Source organism: Arvicanthis niloticus, chromosome 17, assembly GCF_011762505.2.
Source record: "Arvicanthis niloticus isolate mArvNil1 chromosome 17, mArvNil1.pat.X, whole genome shotgun sequence".
Classification (NCBI taxonomy): domain Eukaryota; kingdom Metazoa; phylum Chordata; class Mammalia; order Rodentia; family Muridae; genus Arvicanthis; species Arvicanthis niloticus.
This window is the reverse complement of record NC_047674.1, coordinates 56,444,691-56,470,701: the sequence shown is the minus strand read 5'-3', so window position 1 is coordinate 56,470,701 and position 26,011 is coordinate 56,444,691. Positions and strand designations below refer to the sequence as shown.

Below are 26,011 nucleotides of genomic sequence, written 5' to 3'. Positions count from 1 at the left end.
GTTGTTGGTATGTATGCGTGTATTGTGAGTTTTGGCTTAATGTGTGTGTGCGTGCATGCTCACGTGCATTGCATGTGGAAGGCCCAGGGCTGATCCATCACTCTCTCATCTTATTATACTGAGGCAGGGCCTCTCAATCAAACAGAGCTCAAGATACGTCTAGTCTTGCTAGTCAGATCTTTCTGGAGATTCTGTCTCTCTGCCTTATGAGGCTGGAATTACAGGTGAGCCAAGACATATACGTGGCATGTTCGTGTGTTATGGGTATCCAAACTCTAGTCGTTTCGTGGCCATCCCTTCAACCACTAAGCCATCCCCCAGCCTCATATTTACAACATTTTAGAGATGCCAAGTAAGGAGTATCTGGATGCAGCTGGAGAAATGAGCATAGAGCTAGCTAGACTCGGAAGCCCTGAACACAAACCCATGCTGGCCTTACACAAATCAATGCTCCTTTCCAAGCATCCAGCCCCTTAACTTGCAAAGGGAGCCCAATAATTCACATGCGTGAGACTGAATGGGATGGAGCATGCTTGAGTGTCGGATTATTGCCCCCAGATGTTATAAAGATGCAGGTCCTGCATATTCACCCCTGCATTCTTGATATTCACTATGGCACCTGGCTCACAGGCGACCTCAGTAAATGTTGATTAAACCAAAGAATGAAGCAAACACTTTGCATCCGAATGCTGCATGCTTGTGTCAGGACATCGCTCCTTGCTGTTTACAGCTGTTACTGACATTGCTTTGTGTTCATGGGCGCTATTTCCTCCAACCTGTGTTTGAGTCTCCTGAGATTTATATTGTAATCTCCAGACATGAATACTATCTGTAATCGATTTAATGAGCAGGAAAAACATATAATTTGTTGTCCGTCTAGAAAATTCTCAGGTAACAAAAGCAACCTTTGTAGTAATTCTGATGGGGCAGCAGGGAGGCAGCAACATGACCATCCTGGGCACTGTAAAGGCTCAGAACCACACTAATGCTACACTGTGCTGCTCAGAACTCCGGAAAAGGGAGCCCCACACCCAGCCCATTCTGACTCCTCTTGCCTAGCCTGACTCCAGACCACTTCCCTAGAATACCCCTTTTCTTTTTAAAGACAGCGCTTCATGTAGGTCAGGCTAGCTTTAAACTTGTTACATAGCCAAAGATGACCTTGAACTTCTGGTCCTCCTGCCTCTACCTCCCCAGTTCGGAATTTATCTCTGGCTTATTTCATTACTGGGAATCAAACTCAAGGCTTTGGCATGCTAAGCAAGCACTGTACCAAGTTACGTACCAAGCCTATCTACCTGCAACCAAGATTTTTAGAGTCCTCATTTCAACCAGCAGGTGGTCTTGGCCACTTTTACATTTCCCTGAGAATTCTACAGTATTCGTACCACCCCAAGTATAGAAACGTAGAAGGGGGTATGGGAAGTCCTCATCACATGAGCTACACACTGCCCAGCTGTCCTACAATGTCATCCTAGCTCAACTCCTCGATCTGGCTTGGTCTTCTAATGGGTCCTCCAGTAGAGCAGAGCAGAGCAGAGCAGAGCAGAGCAGAGCAGAGCAGAGCAGAGCAGAGCAGAGCAGAGCAGAGCAGAGCAGAGCAGAGCAGAGCAGACTATATATGTTATAGCTTGTAGAAGGATCTCTTAGAGCGCAGACTGGCCTCATCCTCAGCACATAGTCAGTGCTGGCCTTGAACTCCTGGTTTTTCCTGCCTCCTCCCAAATGCTGAGATTACACTCTGCCTCACTACACTGACCCTGCAAAACCAGAAGTGGGATATATGTCCCAACATGTCCATAGCCTGTTCTCCTTCTGGCTTCCCGTCCTAAGACTCTCCACTCAGCTGTCTCTGCTGCTTCCTGTAGCACAGTGGAAATCTCAGGGCCTCTGTCCCCACCCCTAAGAATTCTCCTGCACACACCTTTCCACCTCTTCCTCCACCCCCTCCACATCTGCTGAGAATACTTTCCTTTTAGATAGTCAGATGAATGTTTCCTTTGTCTCCTTCAGGCTGTTCCGTTTCTTTCCAAAGTCCTTCCCTATTAAAGTGTAATCTTGGGCCTGAAGAGACGGCTCAGTGGTTAAGAGCACATATTGCTCTTGCAGATGACCAGAACCCAGTATCCACACGGGGCAGCTCACAACGTTCTAGTCCACCTCCAAGGTGTCTGACGCCCTCTTCTGGCCTCTGCAGGCACCTGCATATATAGCACTCAGAGACTTACACACAGATAACTAAAAATGAAAAAATAAGGGCCAGGTCTAGTGGCACACGCCTTTAATCCCAGCACTGGGGAGGCAGAGGCAGATGGATCTTTGTGGGTTCAAGGCTAGCCTGGTGTTCCAGGACAGCCTGGGCAACAAGAGAGACTCTTTCTCAAAAACAAAGAAAAAGTAAGCATCTTTTAAAAACGTAATCTCAGCCTTTGTCTTTTTCAGATCCTTCCTTGCCTTTTCTCCACAGCACTTCCCAGAACATATGGCATTATCTGACTTAGCTGACATGGCGGCTGAAGCCTGCAAGCTCCACAAGAGCAGGGCTTCCCTTTGCTTCTTCCTTTGGTCTGTTCTGCACCTCAGATCCCAGCGGACCATCTGCTCAGCCTGCATTTGTCAGACAGGCACAGGACTGGTGGAGGGGATGAAGGCTGTAAGTTTGCCTCTTGCACCAAACTTTAAGCCTACCAATGCCACCTAAGGTCAAATGATCTCAAGCAATGAGACCCTTTTGAGCCTCAGAGTCCCTGTGTTTAACTGTGACAACAGCACGTTGCCTCCCGGGGCTATGGAGAGTCTAATATAGTTTTCTACAGGTAAACCACTAAACTCATTGCCCACTTAGGAACTCTGAAACTCAGTAAATATGACATTACTACAGCTATACTCATGGTGGTCAGAAGCTGGAGAGAGAGTTAAACTTGATCCTCAACCTTGAAAACCGGAGCTTAGATCCCAGCACCGACAGAAAAAAAGCTGTGCGGCTTTGAAACGCCTGTGAACCCGGGCTCTGAGCAGGGCAGAGGCCTGAGGGAGGCTGGGGCTTTACTGCCTTCTAGTCTAACTCAGACCGTGAGGTATTAGGTTTAGGGAGATATTCTGCCTCAAAGAAATGGTGGAGATTGATAGAGGAAGACACCTGATCTGGGCTTCTGACCACTGCACTAACAGGCGGGCACATGCTCATGCGCATGCGCAAAAGCAGACCCACCCACCTGGGCTCACGACAGACAAGCATTCAACATGCAGAGTAGCAACGGGCATTCTCCTCTCAAATCACTGATTTCTGTCTCATGCCCCACAAAGACCCTCTTTTCCTGAACCCGAGTTCAGGAATGGCTGGGGTCTCTACAAGTCCCTCCTTCATCACAGGCCTTAGCTATTTAAACCACTGAGAGGCCTTTTCCCCTAAAACTCAGTTGAGTCGGGGTAAATGAGAGAGATGGGGAAGACGTGGCCCAGCCCTCCCCACCTGCCAGCTTCCTGTCTGCCTGCTGATAAATAGGGGAATATACATGGCCAGAGTTTCCATTCCCCCACCCTGTCACCCGTCAGTCATTCAATTAAAAAAAGATGAGTGAGACAACTCCAGGGGCGGGGCGGGAGGCCCTGCTTATAAAACCTGCAGCTGAGTTGTGGGGAGCACCAAACCTGGTCCTCTTTCTGTCATCCCCAGCCAGGCTTAGCTGCTGACAGCTGCTTGGGACTCTGCCGCCAGGCCCTTGGCTGGCTTGGCAACCTCTCCACTTCTCGGTCACAGTTCCTCCATGGCTCAGAAAGAAGAGGCCGCTGAGGCCGCAGCCCCAGCCTCTCAGAATGGAGATGATTTGGAGAACCTAGAAGACCCTGAGAAGCTGAAGGAGCTGATCGATCTGCCGCCCTTCGAGATTGTCACTGGGTAAGCCTTGTGTGGGGGCTGGGGTCTCCTGCCTGGGAGAGTGTGGGGTCTGAGCAGGCTGTGGAAGGTTAGGACAGGAATGGTGGAGGCCGAGGTCAGCCGTGAGCTCTGTGTCTAGCATGCTAGCAGGTGGCAATCTGGTGGCAAAAGCCTGTCTTTATTTTATTTTTATTAATTAATTAATTAATTTGAATCAGTGTATTACTATGTAGCCCTGGCTGGCCTGGATCTCACTCTGTAGGCCAGGCAGGCCTTGAACTCACAGAGATCATCCTCCTGCCTCTGCCTCTTCATTGCTGGGATTAAAAGCACATATCACCAGATCCAGCTACTCTTTTCTGAGGTGATGACCTGGACCCCATAATCAGAAGGATGTAAGAGGAGTGCCCTGGGAACGGAACCCACAGAATGAAACTATATGACATTTTCTTCACGGCAGTCTCTGACAATGTGCAAAGGCAGGATGGGTGCCCTACTGAGAGAAGTTTCTGGAAGAGTGGTGGTATGTATGCTGTGGAGAGAGAGGAGCCCTGGTGGCAACCTGGACTTGTCCCGTATTGGGCATCACCTGCCCATGCATATAGTCCAATCCCAACAAGTTCAGTGAGAATGGCATATTTAAAGATGGCCCCAGCAAGACAGTCATCTCCGAGACTGCAGATGCTGGGAGCTTATACAGACAAGCTATGTGTACACACAGCCTATAGCAAAGGGTTCAAATCAGTCTGCAGGGTCCCCCCTTGTTGAGATTGTGCCATTCTCAGAAATGAACTCAAGTAGCCTTCCTCCTGATCTCTATTCCTAGAGTGGAAGATGCTGCTAAATCCAAGGCAGAGTAAGAAGGGGCTGGGAGGGCAAGTGTCCTCCCTGAACTGTGGCTCCCTTCATAGCAGTCTCCAGCAATGTGCAAAGGGCGAGTGGGGGCACCAAGTCTCAGGAGGAACAAAGGCGAGAAGGGAGAGAGCAGCCCTGGGGAGTAGTTTGGACTTGCTGTTTTATGCTTGACCTGTATTGCCCCAGGCCTGGCCTCCGATTTCCTACTTCTAACATGAGAAAGCTACCCGACTTGATTCTTAATGTCCCTTCCTGCTCAAATATTTTCCAACTTCTAAGAGAGCCCAGGGGGAAATGTTGCTTGGTTTCTGAGATGTGAGTAGCCATTGAACTTCCATTCACTCTTGTTCACCCAGATAATCTTGCTCTCATCCTAGGATTAAGGGAACAGCTGGGCACAGACTAATATAGACACAGGGAAAGCCTAGGGCGAATAGGCCAGCAGGGTCCTCCATTCCAGTGGCTTGCCTATGGCAGAGGATCTTTTTACTGACACCCGAGCGTCCCGGACCATGCTGTCCTGGGTTACATACATACCTTCCACTCTTATGCAGCTTTTGATATCCCAGGTACATGGCAAGGTGGGTCAACAATATAATTAGACTGATTTTTGAATTGAATACAAACTGGGGTCCCAGAGCAGTGGAGCCTGAAGGTTCTCTGAAGTAACAACATTTGTCTAAGGATTCATAACACGTAGTCAAGAGAATATGCTTATTACTCTCAGGCAATGAGAGAGAGAGAGAGAGAAAGAGAGAGAGAGAGAGAAAGAGAAAGAGAGAGAGAGAGAGAGAGAGAAGCCAACTCAGGGAAGCTAAACAATACACCTAAGACCACGGTAGTTCTTGGGACTCCTAGCCCACAAGTCTCCCATGGTAATGAGAGTTAGAGGTTTTCTATGACTCAAGGCTTAGAGAAGGGGGCGCAGAGGGGCACCCTCCTGAGATCTCTGAGAGCACTTCTGGATGGAGGTGGAGCTCTGCGTGTTTCCTGGACACAGACAGCAGCTGTGGTGATCTGTCTCTTGGGCCTCTCTGGATAAACAGATACTTAAAATAGTCCAGAGGTGTGGCTGGGCCTTTGCAGGGCCAGCAAAGACGGCTCGCCTTTTCCTCCTTTCCAAAGGGCCAGCAAAGCCTTCTTTTCTAGTCTAGACTCCACAGGGAACAGGCCTAAAATGCTCCTTAGATTGTCTGTTGTGGTTCTGTTGACATGGGGTACTTCAGATGGACAGACAGACAGACAGACAGACAGACAGAAAGCAGCCCTGAGCACAAGAACAAAGAAAGGTGGTGGAAGATTCTGGAAAGGGTTTCTGAAGGCAGATCCTCCCATCTGGAGAGGAGACTCTGCCCACCTCTTCCCTGGCCTGTATCCAGGGATTTCCACTGATACCTTGAAGATTTCACAGTGCAGGGTTTACATGAGAGAAATCAACAAATGTTGGGCTTGCAAAATGGCTCAGCAGGTCAAGGAGCTTGTCCTGCAAGCCCTGCAGAACCCTCACAAAGGTGAAAGGGGAAAACTGACTCCCCAAAATTGTCCTCTGGCCTCCAAACATGTGGCATGACATGCATAGACTGGTGTCCACACCACACAGTATGTGCAACAAGCATGTATACACATGATGATGATGTGGTAGTGGTGGTGGTGGTGATGGTGATATAAAAAATCATGTTACAACTTAGGGAATATTTTCCTTACCCTCAAAGAGCTAGGTATGTTTCTCTCAGTTCCAGAAGTTTTTCTTTCTGTAGTTTGGTTAAACTGGGGATGGTTCTTTGAAAGACACAACTTGAGGCTTAGAGAAGACATCATCCACCAATACTAGCTGCAACTTATTGAGTGTCTACTGTCATTTGCATATAGAAGTAAACCTCAGAGGGACAGGGACTTTGCTCAAGGTTAGCCAGAGTCATAAGGCAAGAAAGCCCAGGATCTTATGACTACAAAGCACAGCACTACCCCAAAACAAACCATAAAGTGGGCTTTTATGTTCACAAACATTTGCCACCGATGAGTTGCACGCTTACTGCTTGCCTCCATTAGAATAGCTCTTACATGAGTGCAAGGACTCTGGTTCATCACTTTATCTCTAGCTCTCAGTTGGTACTCTGTCAATATTTGTGGGGCAGATGAATGGATCTAATGAGTGAGCACGTCCATGTGTTAGGCTCTCTGCACACCACAGTGACAGGAAGCAAACCTGAGAGAAGGATGCATACGCAGAGAAGAGCAGAATATGGAGAGACTTGTAGTTCTCAGCACAGACAGGATTTCCCAGGCATGCCCTAGCAGCGAGCACAGGGATGCTCGAGGACATGGTCCCCATCTTTCCATCTCTGCCATGAGGGACCCTGGCCCTACCCAGCACCATCCTTTTAAGCGTGCGTGGCATCGTGTATGTTTCTGCAGAGAGCGTGGCCTGCTGTCACAGGGGTTACCATAGACTGAGGATAAATGGCAGAATGAGTTTTCTTTTAACCACATCTCACTCTTCTATACTGACTTATTTTACTGTATGCAAATATATGTTTTGCTCACATGTATGTCTATGCAGTGAACCATCAACACCAGTTGTGTGTTTGTGCGCGTGCATTTGTCTACACACATTTGAGTGAGTGCAGGAGCATGGACACCATGATGGACATATGTGTGGAGGTCAGAGGAGAACCCCCTTAAGGGTCTATCCCCACCTTCACCTGTTTGAGGCAGGGCCTCTTGCTTTTTCTACTGTGTCTGCTCGCTGGCCCATGAGCTGCCAGGGAGTCTTCTGTTTCTGCTTCCCACATTCCCGTAGGAGTGCCTGGATTATAGACAAGGTTCTACCACATCTGACTCTTTGCTTAGGGTCTGAGGATTCAGAGTTGGGCCCTGACTCTTGCACAGTGAGCACTTTAACCACTGAGCTTTAGGTTTCTTGAGACAGGGTCTCACTGTGTAGCTCTGGCTGTCCCGGAACTAATTACTTAGACCAGGCTGCCTTCCAATTCACAGAGACCCACCCGTCTCTGCCCCAACCCCCACTCCCCAAGTGCTGAGTTAAAGGCATCGGCTATAACACCCGCCCCTATTCCTAATGCCACATTTTCCCACCCTGGTCTCTGGAGCATGCTGGGGAGTGAACTACCAGAACCAGGAAATAGCCCACCCGCTGCCACCTCAGCCTTCAGGGAGGTAAACAGTGTGGAAAGAGTGTCTCCCACAGAGAAGGCACAGACTTCCTGCTTGCCCTGGGCAGAAAACTTCACGCAGCCCTGCCAATCTAGCATCTTCTCCTTAGTTCTAGAACCTTCCGCTTTGCTCTGCACTCCTCTCCCTGAGCGGCATCCCATAGTGAGCGAGTCTGAGGAAGGTGGTTACTGAGAGCAGAAGCTCTCCCTCTAACACAGGTGTCACACACAGGTCTGGTGAGGGTAACCTTAAACATGGCAAACATGTCAGTATCTGATCTTCAGTCCTGAGCGGACTTTCCACTCCAGGGTTAGTTTTGTAGCAGAGAAGCTCATCTCTGACCAGCTAGATTCCAGCGACTCCTGTGCCGTTCCCTCTCACTGTGGATTTGAGCTCAGGAAACACTGATGTTGTAAAGCTTAGAGGAAATACATAGTACATATGCCCACATTAGGTCCCACTCATTCAGCTGACTGTTTTTTTTTTCTCTAGATGTTAGGTTCTAGGTTTCCCTGTTTGTTCTATTTAATGCCCAGTGTAAGTGGTGCTTAAAAGAGAGAACTGGAGCCACACCCCAGGTCTACACCTGGACAAGTAACTAAATACAAAGAAACAAGACTTCCGGCCAAGTGTCACTCTAGCCTACCCCCCCCCCCATACACATGCGCACACGTACACAGTTACAGAGAGACAAATGCCCACTGCTTCTTTAGCAGGGAAATCTACCGGAGAGTGGTGCTCAGCCACACTGTGTTATGAGGAAAAAAGGTTTAAGCGGAGAAACTAGATGCCTCTGCTTCCTTTCTTCCCTAAGGGGCTAAGTAGTCTTGGCCTCTCTGGTGTTTCCCCAGTTGCCTGAGCTCCCATGTTACCTAGCTCCCTGCACTGATGTCAGACCTCTGCCAGCCTTTTCCTGGTTGAGGTAGTCCATGGGAGGCCCCGAGAACCTCCTTTGACCTTTATGCTCCTTCTCACCAGAAAGCCTTAGTGAGGAGCCAAGCAAGCTCGGGCTCCAGCCAAGCCAGAGGAACGTGTAGGCCGCAGGCCCTCCCTTAAGCAGCTAGAGCAGAGGCCCTGCGCGAGGCAGGGCAGGCCCTGGGCTGCTGGCAGGACTGGGTCAGGAATGGATATTTATAGTGAGGTGACCTTTCTTCCTCTCCCATGGGTTTAGGGTTTCTGGGTCCTCTCTTCATGCTCGGGGAAGAAGAAGAGGGGGCAAATGTCAGAGTTTATGAGGGAGGAACTTCAAGCGGTACTGAGTTCTCATCCATTGAGCTAGCTTGCTACTGTTGGCTGAGCCAAATTCTTGCTTTTAGTGAGGCTACAGTAGACAGAGCTGGAGCCATGCTTGCCCTGTGTCCCTGGGAAAAGAAATCTCTTTCAGGAAGTGAGGGGGAACAGACAAAGCTGGAGGGTGGCCTTGTGAGTGAGTGAAACTAAGTAACTGGAAATATTCTTCCAGTTCAAAAGAGGAAAGACATCAGGTGATTGCAATGTGAAGTAAATAATAAACTCTTTCAGCCAGGAATGGAAGGGCTCAGAGAGCTAAATATAGCCCTGAAGGAATCCTGGGGCTGGGTCCTCAGACAGCTCCATCTTCATAGTGGAAACTTTACCTTGACAGCAGGAGATGTGGGAACATGAGTGGAGAACATTTGGCAAGGGGAAAAAAAAAAAAAATCCCCAGATGGGGGATCTCTAACAATCGGCTATTTCTCCTTAAGCAGCCAAGGTCTGGGAGAGTGCTCCCTGCAGCCCTGAAGTCTGCTGACCTTCCTGGGGAGAGAGAAGCAAAGGCAGGCACTGAGTGAGATAGTGGTGTCCCGGGCCGTGTTCGGCAGCAGTTGCGGAGACGACAGCTTTATTCTGCAGCACTAGGGATCTTACATGCTAGGCAAGCACTCTCAGGGGCCACACCCCAGCCTAGTGGACTAGTTATAGCAAGAAAAGCAGCCCCTCTGGCGGGCACCTCTCCTTTCTGTTGCTACTTGTATTATGAACGATGAATGCTAATTATGTTTCCCCAAAACTGTTTGCACAAGAGGGTCTGCGCTACTTTCTGGGAACCTGCCCTCAGTTGGTTCTGACTGGTAAATAAAGATGCCAGCAGCTAAAGCAAGGAGAGCTTGCTGGGCCAAGAAAGCAGGGCTCAGAGGGCTGCACAAATGGGTCTGGAGCAGTCAAGACGGAACATACAAGCTAGTGAGTGGTAACTCGGAATTATCGACAGGAAGTAGATTCTAGCAGCATGGAGGCTAGGCCCAGCTGCTGTGCTGCATAGGGCATATTAAAATACAAACAGTGTATATGTGTGTCTTTCATTTGAGAGCATAGACCATTGAGACAGGCAGCGACACTGTCCCCGGGATTTATTCGTTAATTCAACAGCTTTCCACTCCTGACTTTGAAAACAAATCTCATCTTCATTGGCCCCCAAACCTGTTCAGGTCTAAATCTTAGGAAAACACTCACAAATGAGGAAAGTAAGAACAATTTTGAGAGCTACAAAGCTGTCTCAGCAGGTAAAGGTGCTGGCTGTCAGTCCTCATTACCCAAGCTCCATCCTCCAGCCTCAACCTCTCTCACAAGTTGTCCTCTGATTTCCACACACGTGACGTGGCACAGGTGCCTCCTCCCCATAAATAAACAAGTAAATACAATTTTAAAAGGACACGATCATCAACTCTGATGCCTCCTCTCCTTTTATTAACGGCAGGCTGTTCTTTAAAATGCCTGGCTTCTCCTGCTCCATTTATTGCCTGCTGTAACTCTCCCCTTAAATCTTCAACTTACCAAATCCACTGTTCTAAGACATCTAGTGGGCTCTTTAGATCAACCTCAGGCTATGCCCACCCATACTGCATCAGCCCGGTGTCACCACTATGATCTTCCCTGGAGGTCCCCTGCAGCTCACTTTTTTTCAGGAACTGGAAGACATTTTGTATGGCCTCATGAACCAAGATGCAACTTTGAAGAGCCTCCATACATTTGTCGGAAGCCTGTCCTCATCTCTGTAACCAAATGCAATGGAAGAGCAGTTTCTTTAGGCTCACAGTCTGAGGAGATATAACTCGTCGGAGCTGGGAAGGCAGAAGTGAGGTGGCTGGTCACATGGCTTCCACAGCCTGGAAGCTGGAAGCAGGAAGCAGGAAGCAGGAAGCAGGGGATGCTGGCGCTCAGTTCACTTTCTCTTCTTTTCCCTTTCTGTCAGCTTGAGACCTGAGCCCATGCCATGATCCCTAAAACTCAAGATAGTTCTTCCCTTCTTAGGTAAATCCCCCCGGAAACACCCTCACTGACATGCCCAGAGATGCATCTCCAGTGATTCTAAATCTGGTCAGCTTGAAAAACTAACCGTCACACTGCAGAGGTTCCTCTCCTGACCACTCCTGAAATGTTCTAGAGTTCTTGGCTACTTATTTACATCTCAGTAGTCTAACTAGATTCTAGCCACTAGAAGACAGTCACATGGAGGCCAAGGGACAAGTCTTTCAAGACTGAAATGACTCAAGCTTAATCACCCTGTGGTATACCCTTGGGTAGAGTCATCTTACAGGTAATTCTTAGCTCCTGATCATGTAAACCCCCTTTCAACTGAGAGAGAGTCGGATTCCACGATATAGGCTATTCCATAACCAAGATGCGATCTATGTGAGCTTCAAATGAGAAAGGAAGGCATGGGATGCTCTGTGAAATCTTTGTCTTGCTCCATCAAGAGAAATTTCACAACCTACTGCCTCACTGTGGAGTGTGCTGATGGGGTGGGGGTGGCACGTGCCTGCCATCCCAGAACTTGGGAGGCAGAGACAAGACAAGCTGGAGTCCCAGGCTGGTTGGGCTAACTGGACCCTGTTGAGAGAAAGAAATGAGGGCCGGGCGGTGGTGGCGCACGCCTTTAATCCCAGCACTTGGGAGGCAGAGGCAGGTGGATTTCTGAGTTCGAGGCCAGCCTGGTCTACAGAGTGAGTTCCAGGACAGCCAGGGCTACACAGAGAAACCCTGTCTCGAAAAACCGAGAGAGAGAGAGAGAGAGAGAGAGAGAGAGAGAGAGAGAGAGAGAGAAATGAGGAGAGGAGGGAAACTAGGTCAAAAAGTAGCCGAGCTACTTCCCAGTTGAGTAATCAGAATACAAACTCAAATGCACATTATCTCTGTCCCTCCCAGTAAACTCTGTGTAAGAAATTTACATTTGCACCAAGCACAGTGGCTCAGGTGGCTCACGCCTTTACTCCCAGCACTTGGAGGAAAATGCAGGCAGGTCTGTGAGTTCGAGGCCAACCTTGTCTATATAGTTCATTCTAGGACAGCCAGGACTACATAAAAAGACCATATTGTTTTCAAAGGGTGGATATTTTTATACTGATGTGTATATGTCACTGAGTGTGTACAGGTGACCTTGGAAGCCAGAAGAGTGTGTCAGAGCTCTTGGAACTAGAGTTACAGGTAGTTGTGAGTTGCTGAACATGGGAACAAACTCGAGTCCTCTAGAAGAGTGGCAAGCCCTCATGACCTTTGGGATCTGCTCTGTGTTAGTATAGACACAGCTCATTTTCAGTCAGAATGAATGGGTCTTGGAGATCTGCCTGCTCTAGGTCCTAGAAACAAAGACTCACCATTCCCTTCTTCCCTGCCTTGTCCCCTTGGCCTACAGGGTACGGCTGCCGGTCAACTTCTTTAAGTTTCAGTTCCGGAATGTGGAATACAGTTCTGGGAGGAATAAGACCTTTCTCTGCTATGTGGTCGAAGCACAGAGCAAGGGAGGCCAAGTGCAGGCAACGCAGGGCTACCTGGAGGATGAACATGCCGGTGCCCATGCTGAGGAGGCTTTCTTTAACACCATCCTGCCAGCTTTCGACCCGGCCCTGAAGTATAATGTCACCTGGTATGTGTCCTCCAGCCCTTGTGCAGCCTGCGCTGACCGAATTCTCAAAACCCTCAGCAAGACCAAGAACCTGCGTCTGCTCATCCAGGTGAGCCGGCTCTTCATGTGGGAGGAGCCAGAGGTCCAGGCTGCTCTGAAAAAGCTGAAGGAGGCCGGCTGCAAACTTCGCATCATGAAACCCCAGGACTTCGAGTACATCTGGCAGAATTTTGTGGAGCAAGAAGAGGGTGAATCCAAGGCCTTTGAGCCGTGGGAGGACATTCAGGAGAACTTCCTATACTATGAGGAGAAGTTGGCAGACATCCTGAAGTAGGCGACAGAGCTCAGCCTTCCGTGAGTTTTCCTGGCGTCCTGGCACTGTCTCTGTATTAACTGTTCACTTCAGTAGAAAAGTTTGAGGTCAGGTAGGAAGAAATGCAATCCTCACGGGCTGCATTCCTCTGTATGGATTGGTTTTAGAACATTCTAGAACATTGTTTCATTTCCCCTTTCCTCTGAATCCCTCTATCTAAAGCCAAGTCTTGGGGTTGAAGAGATGGTTTGGCCATTAAACGCACTGGCAGCTCTAAAGTTTGGTTCCCAGCACCCACACTGAGTTTGCTTACAACTGCCTGTGACTCTAGCTCCAGGGGACCTAACACTTCTGGATTCCGGACACTGGAATGCTCATATCCACACACAGATGTACACAGATATAAAGTAAGGGCTGGAGAGGTGCTTAGTGGTAAGGACACTGGTTATTCTTGCAGAGGACTCAGGTTGATTCCTAGCACCCACATGGTGGCTTAAGACCACCTGAACTCCAGAGACTCCAAGACCCTTACTGTTGGGTGCTTTCTAGATTCCTAGTTCTAAAATCACCACCTCTGTTCTTCTGTGATACAGGGTTTTCATTCTTGAGGGGGAATTTCTTTTTGTCTTTTTTTTTTTCATTTTTAAAATTATATTGTAGGTGTTTTGCTTGAATGTATGCTTGTGTGCCATGTGCATGCTTTGTACCCAAGGAGGCCAGAGGAGGGCATTAGATCCCCCCTGGAACTGGAGTTACAGGCAGTTGTGAGGCACGTGGTGCTGAGAATCAAACCCAGGTCATTGGGAAGAGAAACCAGCACTCTTAAGCTCTGAGCCATCCTCCAGCCTTGTATTCTACTTTCAGTTTGAACCAGATCTGCTCTCCTGCTTTCAGAGGGCTGTTCTTTGAGTGGCTCAGTGATTGTTATGTGGATGCTTCCGGCTAGGGCGTCCTCATTGGGAATCGCCAGGAGAACTAACTCGTGAAGAGTCAAACTCAGATGAGGGTAGTGAGCTACTTTATACCAGAGTGTCTGAAGGGTTAAGAGGTGTTTGCAACTAAAACAGCAGCTTAGAAGTAGTCTCCTACAGATGTCAAGAGGTGATAGGAGAGTTGGAAATAAAGATGAGCTGTTTAGGCAAATAATTAGGACACAATTAAGGCCAATTTGGCCTCTTGCTGAGGGTAAATTAGACTCTCACAGAAACAGGCCAATTATCCTCAGGAAAGAGGGTAAAAGATCCTTCACTATCTTTTGAATTTGGTCTGATCTAGTTTGCTCCCGCAGAACTGCTGTGACTGAACCCTTTTCCAAGGCCAGAGTTACTGATCAAAATCTCCCAGTGATAGCTAAGGCTCCTCACTGCACTCCTACCCGAGTTTAATTTTGGAACGACTCCTGTATTCATAAAACATGGACACAGCATGCATCCATGAAGATCATCCAATTTATGTTTGATGCTTCTCGCTTCCAATACCCTTAAGAGAAGATGCAGCTTCACAGACACGTTCTGGAAATCTGATGTTCCGGACCTGCATGTTGGCAGGTGTTTGCTATTAGCCATGCACATAGGGTGTCCAGCCAGCCTCAGGCTGAGCGTCTTCCTGTCCAAGTGGACACTCTCAGTCTAGTCTCCTTGGCAAAAGGACAGAGCAGAGACTTGCTGTAGGTAGGTTCGTACCATAAAGTAACACAGGACACTGGGTCATGATAGCAGTAAAGAAAGATTCAAGGATGATCCCAGAAAATACAGAACTTGCTTTTAAAATTCCTCAAAGACGTTAGTTAGTGTAAGCACCACTAGCCAGCATTAGGACTCACCAGAATGGTGACTGCTGACTTTATTTATTTATTTTTTTTGGTTTTTCGAGACAGGGTTTCTCTGTATAGCCCGGGCTGTCCTGGAACTCACTTTGTAGACCAGGCTGGCCTCGAACTCAGAAATCCTCCTGCCTCTGCCTCCCAAGTGCTGGGATTAAAGGCGTGCGCCACCACCGCCCGGCTTGCTGACTTTATTTTAACCCTGAGGTGTGTTCTTTCGCAGTCTTCAACAGGGAGAGGGATATAGTGCTGTGTGCCTATAATCCCAGCACTGGAGAGGCAGAGAGGCAGGAGGATTACGAGTTAGAGGCTATCTTGGATTCTATCAAGTTTCAGGCTAACCCAAGCTACCTAATGAGACCTTGTCTCAAAAATAAAACTAAACAAAAACCCCAAGAGTTTGGGTTGTAGGTGTAGTTCAGTGGTAGAATATTTATAAAATCCAAAGATTTGTCTGGGGTTGTGAAATGTTTGTCCAGGACACATGCATATGGGATTCAATTTCTAGGTCTGATAATAACAATAATAAAAATAATTTGAGCATGGTGGCAGTCTACACCCATACTCCCAGCACCAAGAGGTGAGCTGAAGAGAATGGAGAGTTCATAGGCTAGCCTGGGCTACATACTGTATCTCAAAAACAAAACAAAACAGCCTCCCCTACAAAAATCCCATGCTTTTAACGGGATTATATATTTTTTTAATTTGTGTGTGGGAGGGGCACACGTCAAGGCACACACATGGAGGTCAGAGGACAACTTACCAGAGTTGGGTCTCTGCTTCCACCATTCAAGTTCTGGGAACAGAACTCAGGTGTCGGGCTTCAATCCTTAACTGACTGAGCTATCTCTCCAGCCCCTTTGAAGACTTTTACAGGCCACTTCTGCCAGCTACCCCACTAGCAAGTCTTCAGGGATTTTCTTTCATTAAAATTGTGATTTTCAACAATGATTAAAGTTTTAAATTTGGGAGTTTAAACTGATACTCAGTAAATAATCCAGTATGAGGGGAAAGTGCATGTCTAAGTCAGCTTATTTTAAAATGGAATATTTTGGGCCAGTAGCTCAACTAATAAAGGTGCCGGCCACCAATCCTGAAGACCTGAGTTTATCTATGGAACCCACATGTGGAAAGAAAGGACTGATCCCAAAAGTTATTCAACCTAAGACCTGCACGCCACCCCGTATACACATAAATAAGTGTAATTTGAAAAAGAATTGCACTCCATCTTGGGTATACAGATACAGCCAGAATTCTTGAACCCATTATTAGCACACTTCCTTTGGCATATCTGTGGGTGTTCCTGAGGGAAGGTCAAATGTAATCCAAAAAAACCATGACAGAGTCTAAATGCCCCTAAAGAACAGACAGCCCTTCTTAAAGTTCACTAAAAAGCAAGCACTTTTAAAGTACAATTTGTCTATGTCTCATTTTTATCTCTGCTTTAAGAAAGACTAGCATACTAGCCCAGGGGAAGCAGAGGTAAACAGATCTGAGTTCGAGTCTAGTCTGCGCATTAAGTTCTTGGCCACAGGAATCTCCACGGCAGTGTTTGTACTACATGTTTGCCTTAAGAGAACAGAATGCAAACAGACCTCTGGGGCTGTAATAACCACACCAAAGTGGCGAAGGAGACAGTCCCAACACCACCTCAGCCAGGAACCACAGGCGGCCCTGGAAGAGACACCAGGCTCTTCTAGGGAAGGTACAGAGGCTTTAGTTGTCTCAGAGGGTTGGCAGTCAGCGGTTAGCAGGGCTCTCAGTAACATGCTGTTTCCCGTGAAGGTCTGCCGGCCGCCACTCAGAGCAGTGACGAGGATGGCATCTGGGACATGCCTGGCTTCCCAATTCTACTTGGAGTTGGACATCTGACATCAACCAATTGCATTGGACAAGCCCCTCCCTCAGAGAACTCAGAAGGCACCTCAGGCCGCACCCCAGGCCGCCATTCATTCAGCTATGCCTTTTGTAATACGGCTATTGGAAGAAAGAAAAATGAAGACAAGAAAATAACTGTATGTGATGTGAGCAGCAGGTACCTGGGGGTGGAGGGTCTTATTGCCTCTCCAGGGGTGCTGCCTGACACAAAGATCCTCAGATTCAAGGTACAGACCTTTAAAATGCATCTTAAAAAGTGTTTTGAATTGGGCTGGCTTTTTTAAAAAGACAAAATAGCAAAATCAATAAAAGGAGTAGTGTTTTTTGTGGCCTGTTCTTTTAAGAAAGTGGGACATTGGGAAATTCCAGTGGACTGTGAGTAGATACCTAGGTGCAAGGATATTGTATGCTAAGAACCAAGCCATGACATTAGGAAGATAAAGCTGGGTCTTGACAGTGAAGCACTCGCTCTCCCAGACTGACTTCTCGCCATGGTCCTGACCTGACAATATCTCCTTCCTGAGGGCTGGAGAGATGGCAATGGCTCAGTGTGTAAAGCTCTTGCTGTAAGCATGAGAACCAGGCTTCAGATCCCTAGAACTCATATAAAGCAGGATGTAGAAGCACCAGTCTGCCCTCTTAGCCCAAGATGAAGGCTGAGAACCCCTGAAGGTATGCAGGCTAGGCAGCATGGTATACCCAGTGGCAACTAGGAGACTGATCCAAATAAGGCAGGTGTGAGGCAGCAGAGGGTTCCGGGCTGTCCAGCAGGTTGAATATGCAAGGCCCTCATTCCATCCCCAGCACTACTGAACAATGAAAGAAAGAGAAACATGTGTTCCTGGATTGTTTGTAAAGGAGAGCTTTTCCTTTCCTTTCAAGATAATATGGTGGGACAACACAAGGCTCATGGAATTTTATGAGATAGCCATATCTCAATGGCCAAGCAATAAGCAACTTTCTTCTCCCTAAAGAGGGGGTAATTAACAGCTAAATGTTCAGACACACTGTGAGACCCTTGGAAACAATGACAGGAGGTGGCAGGGGTCACTTCTCAAAGTGTTTGCATTCTCTGCAGAAGTGAAACCACACTGGTTGTCTGGGTGTTGGATGTCAGGCAGACTCTAACTGGGTTTCTGAGGAGATGGTGTCCATTCTGTAATCAGGCCGGCTTCTCTTTCCTCAGGCTTCATATGTGGTAAGTCGCTGGAATTTGACCCAAAAACACTTAACCACAACCCTACCAAGGTCCAGAATGCCACTGACAGCTAATCAGGCTCCCTGACAAAAATTAACTATGAACTACAATCCCCTTAAAAGCAAAGGAGCCTAGAGAGCTACTGATCTGAGCAAGTGTCCAGATGTTTCCCTAGGAGCTGAAGTGTGGGTTGGTGAAGAAACAGTCTGACACGAAAGGCTACAGATTCAGCCCATGCGAGAGAAGGAACATAAAGATATTCCAGAGTGAAATACAATGATCTACCCATCACTGGCTCTCACCATCTGCTTCATGTCTTTACACCTTCTCTCCCTCGTTTTAGAGACACAAAGGTTCTAATGAAAGCTTTGGGCCCCTCCTATAGCACAAGTGTAGAACTTGTCTACACCCCCCCTCCCCGCCCCCAGACCCCCGAGCCGGCAGGCTGTAATGTGCTAAGAACATGTCTCACTTACCAAGATCACGTCACTAGTGATCTCCTGGTATCGCCTCAGCCCCTTATAAGTTAGCTGTTCTTTTTACCCTGGAAGAATCACCCATTCCTGACCAAGCAGCGTTCACACTGGAGTACAGACTGCAGTATGTCTGGCCGTGCGAACTTGCAGCACAACCACTGTGGGGTAGGAGGGCTCCTAGTTGCCTCAATAGCTCTAATGACAGAACCCTGACTAAATCCATGGGCTTATTTTCCCACCAGAGACATGATGCTCGTCCTTAGTTTCAGAAGAGGGACCAATAATTACTGTAGTACTTGTGAGATTCCAGTTAGCTGCATGTCACAATCTTCTAGGGAGGAGAAAACACAAAACCGGAACCTGCCCTTGCCTCTGAGTCTTTAGTGTTATTTTGCTGGCCTCCTGATTAAGTCCAGGCATATCCAATCAAATCAGCTGTGCAGCAGACAGTAAAGAGTCCCCACAAGCACTCTAACCCCACCTTGTGACCAGGTGGACACAGTCCGTGTCCATATTTACCTCTTACCTTATTGCTCTTCCCAGGGAACCCTGGCTCTTCAAAATTCAGTCAAATGTTTAACCTGTTCCTAAGATCCAGAATACACACATTCAGATGTGCAAACTTCAGTGAACCCAAAAGAAAAGTTTATTGTCCCAGTCTTGATACATTGTGACGTTGTAACTAAAAACAACCATAATCCTTTCCTATGATGATTTTTGATGACAGACTAACAACCAAGTGCACAAACACAAAAGATGTCAAAGAATCTCAAAAGTTTACCCTTCCCACAATTTCTCTTCAAAAGAGAATTAGAACCAATGCTGCCACCCAGTGGCCAGTCAAACAAATCCAGTAGTGGCTAAGCAAAGCAGGCCCTAAAACAGCTTACCTACCTGTTTTCCTGGCTAGTACTTAGGGGCAGTGCCCTACCTATCCTCTTGGAGTACAGAGACCCACCTCTAGCCTGGGACACAGACTCCCTCACACAGATTGTTCTCTACCCATACAAGGTCCTACAGCTGCTTAGTCCTACAGCTTAACAGATGACACAAAAGACCATGGGCTCATCCAAGATCTTCATGTGTTCAGAGTGTGTACACAGTAATTTTGATGTCTGTGGACTCAAACACCTCTTCGAGAATCGCAGATACATTTTCCCACTGCAGACGATCTAGACCACATCCAATCCTGAGAACAAAAGAAAACACCGTCATTTCTTGGTCTTTTGGTTAAGAGGAAGTGTGAAAAAACAAGCCTCCACTGGTTATAATGAAAGCACTTAGGAACCCGCTTCCCCTTTGGGCTCTAACCAAAGCAGTTACCCGGGCTCACACCTATAGGAAGTCATGATGAAGAATCTCCAAGTTGACTCTTGTTGTGAAGTCACTCAAGATAGCTCTTAGGCGGCCCTCATATCTCTTTGCTTTCCAATTATCTCTAATTATTTCACTCTTTGACACAAGGCCACTAGCCTAGTTACCCTTTCAATGAAAATTAACTTGAGTGGGTGGGAAAATGTCCGTATGTTTAAAATGTACTTAAAATACTAGAATGTTAGGGAGCATGCAGAGGGAGGGTCTTAGAAAGGAAGCCAAAATGGAATGTCCGGAGATGCTGCTGGCTGTGGCCCCAGAGTGAGATCTTTCTAACCAGATGGTCAACTCTACCACCTGACACTTTCCTTCTAATGTGACACTGTATTGATCCTCAACAGACAGAAGGCCAAAGGGGAAGCTTAAAACTGCCAATTTCACACGACAGCAGGACAATCAAATTCCCAAACAGTGACTTAAAAAAAAAAAAGTTTCTGATACATAAGCCTCGAGTATATTGAAGAAGGGATGATGGGCTGGAGAGAGGCCTCTGGCTGCTCTTCCAGAGGACCAGGGGTTCAATTTGCAGCATCCACATGTCAGCTCACAACATCTGTAACTCCGGTTCCAGGGATCCAACACCCCTGGACTGACATACATGCAGGCAAAACACTAAAGCACATTAAAAAATAAAAAGAAGGGATGTTGTGGTCACACTGAAAGTCACCTGAGCTTTGGTTAGTCCTGACTGAAAACTACTCGGGTATGGACCAGGTCCTCAAGAGGAAGCAAAGGGTCACTGAAGACCAATGTCATATACGTCCTCAAAGGGACATCGAGGACATCCTGACTGCTACCCACAGGAACCACAAGCAGGCATGCAGCATAAAAGGCAGAGGTCACTGACAACTTTCCTAACACCAAATTCAATTGAGGAGATCAGCGGCTTAGTCTCCATCCCAAGATTCCACTGCTTTAGGAATACAGGCCATAGCCTCAACACAATGGCAAGAATTCAACCATGGCCACTCCCCATGGAGCTGAGGCAGATGAGTGCCTTCCGTTACTCAGCTGATTCACTCAAGTCAGGCGAGAATACAGATAGGCTGCGCCAGCACAACCACTCAGTGGGGAGCTCCCAAAGCAGGGACCTGTTTACATCTACACTCTAGGCTTGGCCTGGAAGTTAGAGATTAAACTCCACCAGTCACTTTGGGATCCCCTTGCCTGGGCATGGAGAGGTCCGTGACACCGTTCTTCAAACAATGGGACTTCATGGCTTCTAAACTCTTCTGTAGGTTCTCATATGTTGGCTTGTGTGAAGCCCGTTTCTTTGTGATCTGAACACAAAAGAAAGGATTCGAGTTCTCATTAGCTCCATCTTCCAATACAGCAGTCAACAAAGAATCGATCAGCTTCCTCTACATCCTGAAAATTCCAAGAATAAACCTGGCTTTATAGATTAATTCACCCAATTCATCTAAAGCAGGGACGATAACACCCTACAGCCGCAGGAAAATCCATCAGTGACTGAGAAACAGACTCTGCTGAGTAACAAGGAAAGCCATGAACAGGAAAGCTGAAGCCTCTGCCTTGCTTAAAGATCACGGTGAAGGGGCACGCTCGTGCCAAGCCGGCATCCTGCCTGAGCAGTCTGTTCAGTCAGAAATCATGCTCCTCTGCTTTCTGTTCCCGACAGAAGCAGCAGCAAGAGCTAGTTCTAACTGAAAAGCAGTCTTGGCTTTGAAGACCCACTTGGCAGGTTAGTGTGTCTCCCAAGTGTTTGCTGTCCAGAAAAGGCTTGTTGTGGGCTGGCTCTAAATCACCCTCCACCAACTGTAAACAAAACTACCTCTTCTGGGACCAAAGATGGGGTGAAAGATAAAGAATCCCACATTTCCTGCAGCAGAGGACAGGGCATTTTGTGGCTCTTAACAGAGATTAAAGGCCTCAGGGAAATCTCTCTCGAGATAGGGTTTCCTCTCACTATGACTAAGAAATAGCAGTCGATTGCCAAGATCTGCCACTCTTAGACCCCAGGCCCATAGAGGACAGCACAGTGGTCTCACTATGGAGCTGGGGCAGCCTGGTACACCTGCCTCAGTGCTCTAAGCAGCCAGCACCTCTGAAGCTGAGCTGACAGAAAACTGGGAACTGTTTGGCATTCTTTGCTGTCTAGGATGGAGCATCATGACCAATACAGAGAAGTCCATCTACCTGTCCATCTACACAGTATGAAGATTTGGCCCCATCTTACCAAGTAATATATATATCGCCCATCTCTCTTCAGAACAGCCACTTCTCCAGACTTCTTTTCTAAGAAAAACAGTTATTTAATAGTAAAAATGAAAAAGAATGTCTATTTCCACCCTTATGATAAAACAATTGTTATAGACCTGACCACACTTAACCCAATTTCTAATGCACTGTGATCTGCCCACTTATGTCTTAAAACTGTCTTAAAATGGACTACTTTCAAAAGTTGTCAGACAAGTTTATTCAACAAGATCTGTGTGTGTGTGTGTGTGTGTGTGTGTGTGTGTGTGTGTGTACAGGTAGGCACAGACAAGAGGTCAATATTGAGTGCTTCCTCAACTACTTTCCAGCTAATTATTAAAAGTAATTACTTTTATTATTTTTAAGTTATGTTCATGTATGCATATGTGCACAAGTATAGGTGCCTGTGGAAGCCAGAACCATCAGAGTTCCTGGAAGCAGAGTTACAAGCAATTGTGACACCCCATGTGGATGTTAAGAATCAAATTTGGGTCTTCTTCAGAAGCCATACATGCTTTTAACCACGGAGCCATCTTTCCAGCAACCTCACCCCATCTAATATTTTCTTTCTTTTTATTCTTTTTTTTTTTTTTTTTTTTTTTTTTTCCCCACGAGATGACTCGAACCGGCGCACCAAGAGACGGGGCGCCCTCTGCGGGCGGGAGCCTTAAGGGCCGAGCCACCGGCGGTTCGTTGTACCTAGCTTTACAAAAATAAAATGAACTCAAACACTTGAGATCTGAGGATGAAACTTCCACCTTCATGCTTGTTCAGCAAGCACTTTACAGACTGAATCATGCCCCTATCCCAACAACAACCTTTCTACAGTATTAAACACTATAAGGAACATTCCCCCTCTGCATCCCACTCCCTACTTCTTCATGCAGCCCCGGCTGCCCTAGAACTTGCTCTGTAGACCAGGCTGACCTTGAGACCTGCCTGCCTCTGCCTCAAGACTGCTAGGATTAGAGGTGTGTGCAACCACACGATGCTATGAGAAACATTTAAAGCCCTTAGTTATTACATTGTCTACTCAGAAACAGCACTATCATTTGCTTTTTGTTGTTATTTGTTTGCTTCCCCAAGATAGGGTTTCTCTGTGTAACAGCCCCAGCTGGCCTAGAACTCACTCTGTAAGCCAGGCTGGACTAACAGAGATCCACCTTCCTCTGTCTCCTAAGTGTTGGGATTAAGGGTATGCGCCACCATCATCCAACTTAATGTCATCATTTAAAATAACTGTAACCAAAAGCAGCAAGCTGCTTTTGTCCAAGCCTAGAGTCATAACAAATGGTAGATATCCTTAGAAGTCTGGAGGAGTAGCTGTTCTGAAGAGGGATAGGATGAACTAGTCTGAGATATGTATTATAGTACATCTGAGAAACTCTAGATGTACCATAATACATAGTTCTTATTTAAAGTCATTGGCAGAAAGTGGTGGAGGGGTCTGTAAAGTGGTTTCCAAACTACTCTTCATAGGTCTAAGTACATAGCCCTGGCTAGCCTGAAACTTCTCATGGAGATCAGGCTTGTCTTGAACTCACTGTGATCCATCCCCTCCATATCTCAGTTGCTGGAATCAAGGTGTCTGCTACCACTTCTAGTCCAAACCACACTTTGAAGAATGAGTTGAGAAAGCCTGATGTAGTGGCTCATGCCTGTAATGTCAGTATTCAGGACACTGAGCCAGGAAGACTGCTTAGAGTTCAAGACAAGCTTATGTTACATAGCAAGAGGCAGGCCAGCCTAGGCTACAAAATGAGACTCTGCTTCAAAGAAAGAACGGAATATTTAGTATAGGATCTTGACCTCCAAAGCATATGGAACTTGATAAGCCCTTCAGTTAACCAAAGTTTGGGAGAAGTGAAATATTTGGGAAGACAAACTGTTTGAGGGTTTGGGGAGATGAGTTAGTGAAGTGAATAATGAACAAACATGAGAATCTTGGTGTGATCCCTAGCATCCACAGAAAACCTAGGTGTCAGGTACACACTATACAGCCCAAACTGGAAAAACACAGCGGAGGATGCCCAGGACTAACCCAATGGGGCTAAATGGACAAACTCTATGTTATTAAGAGATGCCGTCTCACCCTTGGCCTCTTTACACGTATGTATCTACACACTGCAAACTCATACACAAAAAGGGGAAGAGACTGGAAACTTTGACAACTCCGAGTGTGGTAAAGATCCACACCAGAGGGCAATCTTGAGGAAGTTAAAAAACTACAGCAGCAGCAACAACAACAAAAAAATCCTTTCCAGTTAAAAGCAGTCACTAGAAATCTCTTTGACTGTACATGTACGCAGAGTCTAATGGAAGACCAAACCAGGCTCCAGCCAGCATGAAACAGGCTACGATGCTACGATGCTCCCAAACTCACGTTGACTTAACAGTTCCTGCACCCCTCCAAATCTCTTCTTGAAGAGAACAGCTATTCCAGCACCCATTCGACAATCCTCACTGACACACTGGGCTAGAGAGTCTGTTTTGGGGCATGCGAAAAGATCTCCTTTCACGTAAGTGATCTAAAATGTGCAAAGGAAAAACAAAGGTTAAAAACAGAAAACTCTTTCTCCTTTCAGATCTTCAACAGAGCCCCACTGTCTCGCCCTGCTTCTCTGACGCTCTGAATTAAAGACAAAGCTTCCCATCTTAAGGAGTTAACCACTATATTTTAAAGTATCTGTAAAAGGAAAGTGAGGGATGATTGTTATCTGCCTAGGATTGTATTAGCCTTTCCTAAGTAAATCAGCTAGAGAGAAACAAACATGTGAGAATCCAATTATTAGTTTAGTTAAAAAGTGTTTATGCTTTTGACCTCAATTATTCTGAATTTCACTTCACCGATAAATTTAATAGTTGTTACGCACTCGACTTCCTTCTGGATCTTCATTAAGGCAGCTGGCCATGATACTGAGTCGCTATTTCCAGAATTTAAGAGTTTCTTCTGCTAATGGAAAGAAAAAGCAAAAACGCTCAGGCAGCCTGAACACAGCTTGTTCAGATCACCCCGACAACCCACTTAAAGTTTTCCCCACCTCCTTAAGGTATTATCTCTGAATGTGAGTCCACTCAGCCTCTAAGAGGCAACACAGAACAGCTTTCCAGGAGCGGAAGCAAAGGCGGTCCCAAGACACTCCTCCTTACTTCAAGCCTTCTCCTAGCAGGGCAGGTTTAGGACACTCCAGTATTTTCCCAGAGAATATGGCTTAGAATGGGAAAGAAAGACTTGGCCGCAGGCAGGCACACTGAGCGGCGATCAGAGTGAACCGAACTCAGGTGGAGAGAACAGCTTCTCAGGGAAAGGTCACCATCTGTCTTGGAGGTGCAGGAAGGGTCTGTCCCCCTACCCTAAGGAGGGCAATCCTGGGATCCCGTATAAAAGTGGGCGCTAGGGTCATCCTTCACCTACCAAGGAATCGGCCGTCAGCAGGCCCTCCTCCACGCAGGGAAGGGTTCGAGATGAAACCCTCGTAGGTGGGAAGCAACAGAAGAGCCCAGCACAGGACAAATCCCGCCAAAGCCTTTTGACTGTAAGCACTCAAAATGGCCGCCCCCATCCCTTAACGGGGCGGAAGTGAGCCTCTCTAGCTAGGGAGCGGTGCCCTCTCTCTGTAGGAAGGGCTTCAGAGTTTCCGGCGGTAAATTCCGTAGTCTCCGGCCGCCGCTCAGGCATGCGTACCAAGATGCGGACCCCGACTTCAGAAGAAGAGCGCTTGCGCATTTGGCCCTAGGGGGGTGGGCCCCTGTGGACGTTTAGAAATAGGTGGACAGTTTAAAAAAAAAAAGGGGGGGGGGGAGGCGTGTTAGCGCTTGCGTAGTAGATAACTCAGGGCGGTGTTTTAAGAAGAGTTCGGAGCTTGTGGAAGGCGCCTGCGTAGTCCTCTGGCAGAAGGCGGTGTCAAATCCAGGAAGTGGGTGTGGCCACTGGAACGCCTGCGCGGTGCTCACGCTAGGGGGCGG

General features: G+C 47.3%; 2 protein-coding genes across 3 annotated transcripts; one reads left to right on the top strand and one right to left on the bottom strand.

Moving 5' to 3' along the window:
• Positions 1 to 3,637: 3,637 nt before the first annotated feature.
• On the top strand, positions 3,638 to 17,103 carry Apobec2 (apolipoprotein B mRNA editing enzyme catalytic subunit 2). Its single transcript, XM_034521585.2, has 3 exons — positions 3,638 to 3,898; positions 12,558 to 13,121; positions 16,688 to 17,103. The coding sequence occupies exons 1-2, from the start codon at positions 3,768 to 3,770 to the stop codon at positions 13,099 to 13,101; spliced, it is 675 nt and encodes a 224-aa protein (XP_034377476.1). The 5' UTR covers positions 3,638 to 3,767; the 3' UTR covers positions 13,102 to 13,121; positions 16,688 to 17,103.
• Positions 17,104 to 19,077: 1,974 nt separating this feature from the next.
• Positions 19,078 to 25,820, bottom strand: Oard1 (O-acyl-ADP-ribose deacylase 1). 2 transcript variants are annotated; one of them, XM_034521237.2, is made up of 6 exons: positions 25,461 to 25,820; positions 24,919 to 24,995; positions 24,429 to 24,573; positions 22,026 to 22,084; positions 20,996 to 21,108; positions 19,078 to 19,643 (listed from the first exon to the last, which is right to left on the bottom strand). In XM_034521237.2, the coding sequence occupies exons 2-6, from the start codon at positions 24,955 to 24,957 to the stop codon at positions 19,541 to 19,543; spliced, it is 459 nt and encodes a 152-aa protein (XP_034377128.1). In that variant the 5' UTR covers positions 24,958 to 24,995; positions 25,461 to 25,820; the 3' UTR covers positions 19,078 to 19,540. The 2 variants fall into 2 exon arrangements, with proteins under 2 accessions (XP_034377128.1, XP_034377127.1); XM_034521236.2 differs by having other exon boundaries at positions 24,919 to 24,998; positions 25,461 to 25,819.
• Positions 25,821 to 26,011: the final 191 nt, after the last annotated feature.

Coding starts and splice junctions, on each gene's coding strand:
- Oard1 (XM_034521237.2), bottom strand. CDS start 24,957: ATGGCCAGCTGCCTTAATGAAGATCCAGAAGGAAGTCGA. Junction 24,574..24,918: donor AAGATCCAGAAGGAAGTCGA/GTGCGTAACAAC, acceptor TGCACATTTTAG/ATCACTTACGTGAAAGGAGA. Junction 22,085..24,428: donor GCAGGAACTGTTAAGTCAAC/GTGAGTTTGGGA, acceptor TGTTTTTCTTAG/AAAAGAAGTCTGGAGAAGTG.
- Apobec2 (XM_034521585.2), top strand. CDS start 3,768: ATGGCTCAGAAAGAAGAGGCCGCTGAGGCCGCAGCCCCAGCCTCTCAG. Junction 3,899..12,557: donor CCCTTCGAGATTGTCACTGG/GTAAGCCTTGTG, acceptor CTTGGCCTACAG/GGTACGGCTGCCGGTCAACT.